Source organism: Musca autumnalis, unplaced genomic scaffold, assembly GCF_047663935.1.
Source record: "Musca autumnalis isolate F117 unplaced genomic scaffold, ASM4766393v1 scaffold_3, whole genome shotgun sequence".
Lineage (NCBI taxonomy): Eukaryota > Metazoa > Arthropoda > Insecta > Diptera > Muscidae > Musca > Musca autumnalis.
In genome coordinates, this window is record NW_027411866.1 from 137,374,722 (window position 1) to 137,384,648 (window position 9,927).

The 9,927-nt window shown below is 36.7% G+C and overlaps 1 protein-coding gene across 1 annotated transcript; it reads left to right on the forward strand.

Annotated features, from left to right (window-relative positions):
- Nucleotides 1-8,658: 8,658 nt before the first annotated feature.
- On the forward strand, nucleotides 8,659-9,228 carry LOC141400129 (uncharacterized). Its single transcript, XM_073979574.1, has 2 exons — nucleotides 8,659-8,919; nucleotides 9,010-9,228. The coding sequence occupies exons 1-2, from the start codon at nucleotides 8,690-8,692 to the stop codon at nucleotides 9,158-9,160; spliced, it is 381 nt and encodes a 126-aa protein (XP_073835675.1). The 5' UTR covers nucleotides 8,659-8,689; the 3' UTR covers nucleotides 9,161-9,228.
- Nucleotides 9,229-9,927: the final 699 nt, after the last annotated feature.

A 9,927-nucleotide genomic window follows, 5' to 3' on the forward strand; every position in this document is an offset into this window, starting at 1 on the left:
GCATTTATGCTAACGAGGGTATATACAATTTCATACGGGCAAAATGTGCCTCACCGGAATAATGGTTTTAGACCCCAAGAATGTCTGGACGAAATCCGTTTCAGACAGTTTGGAGTTGATTTAGCAATGTCCGTCCATCTGTCTGGCTGGAGCGCACGTAACATCTCGAACGGATCAACCGATTCTTTCCAAATGTTGGCTTTCGTAATATGTTGGTCAAACTCAGTTTAAGTTCGAAGATGGGTTATATATGTCCACTCCTTCCGGTATCTCCGCACAAAAGTTCGAAAATGGAGAAACCGATGTGGTCCATACTTTGCACATCGTGAAATTTCTACTAGATTTAGACGAAATTCCAAGATGGACTCAATCGGTCCACTCTTTTGTATAGCTCCCACACAAAATTTCGAAAAAGTTTAGTTTAGGACCTGCTTTTGATTCCCTTCGATTTTGGTTGTAACAACGTGTATTCACTGTCCTCTATACGACGGTACAAGTTTTATCAGGGGCAAGTCCATACTCCCTGAGAAAATTGCCTGAAAGTTACAAAAACCCCTACGACACACAGTGGACAAAAGTACCGATTTAGCACGCCAAAAGTACAAATCTATGTTTCATTACATGTTTGCCCATAAATTCGATATGAACAGCTATAAATTGACAATTTTACTTCATTTATTTATATATTTGGTAAATTTGTATTTTTACCGTAGAATGGTACCTATCGATTTTCGATATTTTAAAGATTTCTACCACATTATCCAATCGAAAAGGCTAGGATTTTGTATTTAGTCTCCGTGGGGGTTATGCATACACTCCTATAAACATTTTCGGTATAGGTCCACGTTTTCATATAGCCCCCATAGGCCGGTACCACCGATTTCGGTAATTTTTGAGGTTTTAGCCACATTATCCAACTGAAATAGGTGAAAGTTGACATTGAGTCTTCGTTGGTGGTATAAAATATTCCGACGAAGAATTTTCGGCACAGGTACACGCATTGATATGGCCCGCATAGAAAGGTACAGCCCTAATTTCAGCATTTTTACATAAAAAATACTATTAATAAAAATAGCAATAAAATAAAATGTTGCAGTTTGTTGCAGCTAAAATTTTACAAATTGGTTAAAAACTATGTGTACTAAAAATAAAATAAAAAATCTACGCGCCATCCCTCGATACTCCTTAGTAATAGCTTTAAAAAAGTGCACAATTTGGAAAAAAATCGGATGTCACATGTTTTAAGTGTAAAATCCGAGTTACAATAAATAACATCTTATATTCAACATTTTTTAAATCACCTGCTTCACGACATGTTAAATTCAGTAAAGCTTTAAAATTACTTTGTAGGAAGAGTGCATGCGACGATCATACATTTACAACTAAACTATATTATGAAAACTAGTTCAAAAAATGTCAACCAAAAATGGACCGTTATTCCTCTTAGACTGATGCAAAATAAATTATTTTAAATGCCGTTGCATTCTGTGGACACCTTAGATTAATACTGCAATAATAATTTTTAAATTGGCGTATGTGATTTTTTTGACTTTTGGCGCGCTAGATCGGTATTTTTTTCCACTGTGCGACACTGTGTGTAGTGGTTGAAGCGCAAGATAATTCTTGAACGGAACTGCACTTCTGTCCAAATTTTTGCCCTCGTAATATTTTTTCGAAAGTTAGTTTGATTTCCCCCACAAAAGTTCACCTACTGTTTATCGCCGAGTCCGAACGGCGTGTCTTACGACACCACTTTTGTAGAGAAGTTTTACATGGCTGAAATACTCAGGAAATGTCGCCAACATTACTGAGGGGTATTTTGTTTTGATGTTGCCTGGCCGAGGAATCGAACCCACGACCTTATGTGTGCAAGGCGGGTGTGCATAACATTGCACCACGGTGGCACCACCGGTTTTTTGGTTAACCGAAAATGACGTTTTTGGCGGAAACCGGTTTCGGGTTTGTAACTCAAAACTGGTTAACCGGTTTCGGTTTTGGACAAGTGGCAAGTTCGAATGTCCAAACGACCCTAAATACATTCGATCTGTCCGCTGATGGAAGTTTAAAATTTAACCTAACTTTAAAGTTAAGGTCCTAACTTTAAAATTTAACCTTAATTTCCTCTCTGTCGCCAAAGCCGACTGAAACTTTTTTACTTGTTAAATATGTTATACCTACAAAACTATTGAACCGATATTCCTAAAATTTTTAGGGAATGTACAGAGATCGCCCTCGGTGAAAATAAAAATAAATACGACGCACAGTAGTTCTGCCCGTGGACAAAAATCGAAAAATTTATGGCGACAAATTTGATTGTAACTGAAATAAATATTCTCCAAACACATCACCTTTTTTAGGATTCAGAATTATTTTTGACAATTTACAGCGGTAATATGCCAAGTTAAGACGAAAATCATTCGTAGATTATAAGTGAAATTATAAAAAATGAAGAGCAAAATTAACAATTTTCAAAATGAAACTGAAGTTGATGGCATTGACAATATTTGTACGTAAACGCATATTCATAATTCGTTTTCTAACTTTTTTGAAAAGGACTTTTTAGTAAATCACTTTTTCGTTGTATATTTAATATCATAACTATTAATTTATGTTGAGTTTTATTAATGATGGTCCCATATGGGCAACTCTATATATATATTTTTTTTTTTTTTAATGTAGGGGAAAGTCCCGGAAGGTATTCCTCTTATACCAAGTCTGAGGTACGTTTATATGGGAACTATACCTGAACATTTTTTGCAAGGAGGTATGGTGTTCCCTCCGAAGTCAAAATCCAAAATTACAGCCAACTCGGTTAGAAAATCTGGCTAAAATCGCCAACATTCCGAAAATCGGAAGGTACAATTATAGGGGTGCTACACCCAAATGTTGACCTACCAATCCACTATTTGTTTTTCTATCTTTCGGCCTCGTTTGAAACTATGTTTAAAATTTCGAAACGGTAGCACGTTTAGAACTATTTTTGGCACTCCTTTCCACACAAGTGGAACCACTATCCGACGGGCCAGCAACGCGGACATATCCTTCGTCTACCCACTAAACTAACACTCTAGTATGCCTGATGATCGGACTTAACCAACCGTGAAACTTAGCGTAGTGGTAGAATGTTTGTGACTTCAGTAGACTCCTAATTATTCAATGTACCTCTTAGGAGATAACAGAACAATTCGTAAGGGAATTAATTCAAATATCTCTATAAAATTACCTTCGCCTTAATAAGGCAAAATAAAAGATCTTTATATTTGTCTGAAAGTGGTCGTTGTCATTGATTTACCGTAATTTTGTCTGGTTTCCTATCATTATTTTAAGAAAGAGTTTGAATAAATTTGGTATACAGATGATTTCTTCCACGGAAGAACTCCTTATGATGGTATGTGTATGTGACTTACCGATTTCACTTGATAGGAAGGCGTATGTCCCGGACTAAGCATAGGTTGTGAAAAAAGTTTCTGTGATCTTAGAAACAAATTGACATTTTTAGCCTTGGAAATACTTTAAAGGGGTCTTCCGTGTATACAGAATTTCCGTATATAGAAAACTTCCAGAGGTGTTCTGTCTATATATTAAATACCTGAAGAGGACTTTCGACTCTAGATGGCTTCAAGCGGTATTCATTCTCTATAGGTCAAGAGGTATTACGTATATATAAGACCTCAAGAAGTCGTCCTTCCATAGAAAAACTCAAGAAGCCTTGTATCTATAGAAGACCTCAAGAGGTCTATGGAAAACCTCAACACTCGAAAAGTTTTCTGTCTATAGTAGGCCTTAAGAGGTTTTCTGCCTATAGTAGACCTCAAGAGGTCTTCCGTCTATGGAAAATATCAAGTGGTCTTTTGTATATAAATAACTTAAAAAGGGTTTCCGTCCTAAGACCTAAGAAGTCTTCTTAAAATATCTCAAGATGTCTTCTGTTTATAGAAGACATCACGAGATATTCTGCCTATGGTAGACCTCCAACCTTCAAAAGTTTTCTGTCTATAGTAGACCTTAAGAGGTTTTCTGCCTATAGTAGGCCCCAAGAGATCTTCTGTCTATGGAAAATATCAAGTGGACTTCTCTGTATAAACGAGTTCAAAAGGTTTGCCGTCCTACATACATGTATAAAATATCTCAAGGGATCTGTGTATAAAATACTTCAAAGTGACCTTCCGTCTATACAAGACATAAAGGTCTTCTTTTTGTTAAAAAACTTCAAGTGGTTCTGCGTCAAGAGGTTTTTTGCATATAGAAGATATCATGAAGTCTTCAGACAATTTAAGACTTCAAGAAGTCCCCGTCCTTAGAAGATCTCAACAAGTGTTCTGCCTATAGAAGACTTTAAGAGGTTTTCTACATATGGAAGATTTTTTTCTCTATTGAAGACCTCAAGAGGTCTTCTGTGTATAGAAAACTTTAAAATATCTTTTGTCTGCAGAAGACCGTTAGAGGTCTTCCGTCTATAGAGGATCTCAAGAGGTCTTCTTTAGACATATGAGGTCTTCTGTCCATAGAAAATAAAAAAAGGTAGTTTACCCATATAAGACTTATAAAGGTCTTCTGTCTATAGAAACCCCCAATAAGCAATGCGGCTATAGGAGATCTCAAGCAGTCTTCTGTCTACAGAAGATCTTAAGATGTATTCCCTCTGCAAAAGACCTCAAGAGGTCTTCCGCATATAGGAGACCTCAAGAAGTGTTCTGTCTATAAAAACCTCTAAGAAGTATTTTCCCTATAAAGGACTTCAATAAGTTTTTTTGTCTATAGAAGATCTAGAGAAGTCTTCAATCTATTGAAGAGCTCAGGAGGTTTTGGCTTATAAAGGACTTCGAGAGGTCTTCGATCTGTAGAAAATCTCAACAGGTCTTCTGTTTATATAAGATCTCAAGTAGTTTTCTACCTCAAGAGATTTACTTTATATTGGGGACCTCAAGAGGTCATCTGTGTATATAGAGGTCTTAGAAAACCAAAAAAGTGTCTTGTCTATAAAAGGCCTCAAGATATCTTCTATATGTTGAAGACGTCAAGAGGTCTTACGTCTGCAGCAAACCATACGTCTGTAGCAACACTTAAAAGGTATTCTGTTTATATAAGACCGCAATAGGTCTTCTGGGCCTCATAAAGTTATCCGTTTATATAAAACCTCAAAAAGTCTTCCGTTTATAAAATATCTCAAGATGTATTTTGCCTTTAAAAGACTTCAAGAGATCTTCCGTCTGTGGTAAATCTCAAGAGGTTTTCTGTCTATAGGAGATCTGAATTGGTCTTGGGTCTATAGAAGACCTTAAATCGTCTTCTGTATATGGATGAGATCTTTTGCCTATAGAAGTCCTCAAGAGGTATTCTGTTTATAGAAGACCTCTAGAAGACTTCTGCCTAGAAGTATACCTCGAGTGAACTTCTATTTCTAAAAGAGGTTTTCTGCCAATTGAAGACCTCAATAGTTCTTCTACGTAGAGAAGACTTCAATAGTTCTTCTGCCTATATAAGACCTCAGAAGGTCTTCTCTCTACTCAGGTTCCCAATAGTTCTTCTGGCTATATAATATCACTATAGGTCTTCCATATATGGTCTATAGCCTTCCCCATCCGGCAACTTCAGGAAATATCTCAATGATCTACAGAGAGATCCAAAGTTGTAAATGTGAACCTATAGACGAACAGGCCTATGTTGAGTAGCATTAATACATAATTATTGACACAGACATTACAAATGATATAATTGGAATAGCTTGCCCGTAGACCACCACCATCCATTGCAGCAGAGAGCCAGCAGGTTTAGACCACAAAATATCATGATGCAGCCACTTCAATTCGGTCCCACAGCGAATTGGCACGCTAATTTTTATGTTGCGTTGTAAAATAGTTGTAAATTTTTTAATGAAATCCGCAGATGCTATTTGACTTCTTGTGTAAAATACCATGTGTAAAATAAAAATTTAAATGGAAGATGCTTGTACCTGGAAAGCTTTTGCAAATTCTGAAACTACAAGGTTCATAGATGAGAAAAATCAAAAAACAAAAAAATTGCCGGGGCGCTTTTTATACCCTACACCACTATGTGGGGAGGGTATTATAAGTTGGTTTTGGTCAAAAAGTTTGTAACGCATCGAAATAATGGTCGCAGACCCATACTTATATATACCAAAATGAATGTCTCGACGAGCTGAGTCGATCTGGCCATGTGTGTCTGTCCGTCAGTCCGTCCGTCCGTCCGTCTGTCCATCTAAACCTTGTAATCACGCTACAGGTCGCAATTTTGATCGGATCGTCACCAAATTTTTGGTGTTGATGAGGGTCCCGGAGGGGAAGAAGCCTATTGATTTTGGTGATGGTCGGATAATATTCAAAGGTCGGAATGGGCAAAAAACTTATTTGGGGAAAAAGTTCTATACGGGGTATACCAAAAACAAAACCTGACAATAAAAGTAGAAAATATCAAACAACGAAAATATCACAGTAGTCGCAAATAAATCCCTAATATTCATTTTTGCGATTTTAAATATAATGGCGAATATCACAGCTTTGGTTGGGGACTTTCCAAAAGCAAAGCCTGGCTATGAAAGTAGAAGATCCCATCTTTACAGTGATGTAAACTAGGTCGGCGTAGGTGACCAAATAACGGAAATATCGCAAAAGTCGGTAATACATCGCATTTTTCAATGGGTCTTAATTTTGATTGGATCGTCACGAAATTTTGAGGGTTAATGGGGGTCGCACAGATGAAGAAGCCTATTGGTTTTGGTGATGGTCGGATAATATTTAGGGGTCGTAATGGGCAAAAAACTTATTTGGAGAAAAAGACAACGTTTTTTCCTAAGCGAATATCTGAGCTTCAATATGGGGTATACCAAAAGCAGAACCTGGCTATGAAAGTAGAAAATATGGCCTTTCTAATGATGTAAAGTAGGTTCACGTAGGTGATCAAACAACGAATATATCGCAATAGCCGCTAATAGAACCCAACTTTTTATTTTTGCGATTTTAATAATAATGACGAATATCACAGCTTCGGTTGGGGATCTTCCAAAAACTAAGTCTAACTATGAAAGTAGAAAATCCCATCTTTACGGTGATGCAAAGTAGGTTGGCGTAGGTGGTCAAATAGCAGAGATATGGCAATAGTCGATAATGCATCCCATTTTCCGATTTTTTTGTAATCACGCTACAGGTCGCAATTTTGATCGGATAGTCACGAAATTTTGGGGGCTAGGGATCCTACAGAGAAAGAAACTTATTGATTTTGGTGATGGTCGGATAATACTCAGGGGTCGGAATGGGCAAAAAACTTATTTGGAGAAAAAGTCAACGTTTTATTTCAAAGCAAATATCTCCGCTTCTAAAAGGGGTGTATCAAAAGCAAAACCTGCTAATGAAAGTAGAAAATATCACCTTTGCAATGGCAAGGAAAGTAGAAAAAATCACCTTTACAACGATGTGAAGTAGGTTGTCATAGGTGGTCAAACAACAGAGATATCGCAATAGTCGGTAATGCATCCCTTTTTCCATTTTTGTGCAATCACACTACGAAATTTTGATCGGATCCCCACGAAATTTTGGGGGTTGATTGGGGTCTAACAGAGAAAGAAGCCTATTGATGGTTGGCATACATCCCACTTTTCCATTTTTTATTTGGGTTGTACTGTCGATGCACTAAAAATGCGTTTCAAAAAATTGACCTGTGTTAATGAAGACATTCAGAGCAAAGGCGCTTAACTATCCCAATTTTAATATTTTGAATTTTATTAGTCAAAAGGTTATGTACAGGTGTAGTGGTGTAGGGTATCACATAGTCGGCCCGACCCTACTATAGCCTTGGCTTACTTGTTAAATAAATCGCGATTCAAGTTGACATTTTTAGGGTTTGTTTATGTTTTCACGATTTTTCTTGGAAACCGCAAGCCCTATCAGGTTATGTACAGGTGTAGTGGTGTAGGGTATCACATAGTCGGCCCGACCCTACTATAGCCTTGGCTTACTTGTTAAATAAATCGCGATTCAAGTTGACATTTTTAGGGTTTGTTTATGTTTTCACGATTTTTCTTGGAAACCGCAAGTCCTATCAGAATGGGACTAACGAAAATTCTCTAAATGAGTGACCTTTATGGTATTCTCGTCGGTTTTACCGTTTTTGAGATATAGAAGTTCCAATTTTGACAATTATTATAGCTACAACATTTTCTTTATTCCCATTTTGATAGGACCTGCGGTTTCCAAGCAAAATATCAAAAACCTAAACAGCCCCTAAAAATGTCAACTTGAATCGCGATTTATTTAAAAAGCGCTCCGGCGATTTTTTTTTTGTTTTTTGATTTTTCTCATCTGTGAACATTTTAGTTTCAGAATCTGCAAAAACTTCCCAGGTGCAAGCACCTTCCATTTAAATTTGCTTCAAGAGCACCGTGATACTATAATATAATACTATTATACACATTAGGTGCAGTGAATTAGTTTATTGAGAAATGGTTTTCATGTTTGTTGATTTCCTAATTGTTTCTAAACAAAGCGTTATCAGTTTCTTCTATCATGTATGTATATGACCTACTGTCGCCTATTTGACACACATTTTCCACTGTATTTCAAACAAATATTTACAATTGATAACATTTAACTTCAAAATTCATTTCGAACAAATTGAAAATAAAAATACAAATCTCGAATTTAAAAAAGTTTAGTTTCTAATCTAATCGCAAGTGATGAACAACAAGATGAAATTTATTTTCGTAGCGGCTTTTTCATTAGTTCTGCTGTGCGGCTTAGCTCATGCTGGTGTCTATACCGAACGTTCCTTTCGTGATGACAAACACCCAGGTAAATGTGTGATTCAAGGCAAGGTGGTAAATCCTGGACAAAGCATTAAACATCCCACAATGGATTGTGCTGAATTTAGCTGTGACAATGCCAATGGCATGGCAACAATTCAAACGTAAGCATTACCAACGCTTAAAACTTCGAAATGAAGAAAACAAAAAAATGTTCACCATAAATTTGTATTCATTTTCACATTTGTTTGCAGCTGTGATCCGGTATCCGCTTTAGCTTCACCTTTGGGAAAACTAAAAGATTATGACCGTGCAAATCCACCCAAATGTACCTGGGGTGATTTTAAGGATACCAAAGCACAATTTCCGCAATGTTGTGAACGTCACTTTACTTGTGTATTTTAGGCATGCGACTTTGTGGCTAGGGAAAAATGTAGAAAAAATAAAGGAGAAAAATACAATGATAATTAAAATGGTTTTATTTGTTTTTTAAAAGTACTCAAAAGTTGAAGTATTGAAAACGGGAATTTTAAATTTGAAATGTGGCGAGTAAATTTCGGAAAATATTGATTTTTTTATCCCCATATTTCAGAAGTTATTCTGCCCCTCAGAATACTTAAGGAAGTTTTTAAACCCCAACATATAAAGAAGACCTCAAGAGGTCTTCTCTCTATAGAAGACATCACGAGGTCTTCTGTCTATAGAAGACCTAAAGTGATCTTCAGAATATAGAAGACCTCCAGAGGTCTTCTCTCTATAGAAGACCTCAAGACGTCTTCTGTCTATAGAAGGCCTTAGAAGGTCTTCTGTCTATAGAAGGCCTTAGAAGGTCTTCTGTGTATAGAAGATCTCAAGAGCTCTTTTGTCTATACAAGACCTAAAGTGGTCTTCTGTCTATAAAGGACCTCAAGAGGTCTTTTATCTATAGTAGATCTCAAGAGCTCTTCTATGTATAGAAGACTTCAAAAGTCTTCTTTAAGAAGTCTTTTGTCTATAGAAGACCTCAAGAGGTCTTCTATCTATAGAATACCTCAAGAGGTCTTATATCTATAGAATACCTCAAGAGGTCTTCTATCTATAGAATACCTCAAGAGGTCTTCTATCTATAGAATACCTCAAGAAGTCTTCTGTCTATAGAAGACCTCAAGAAGTCTTCTGTCTATAAAAGACCT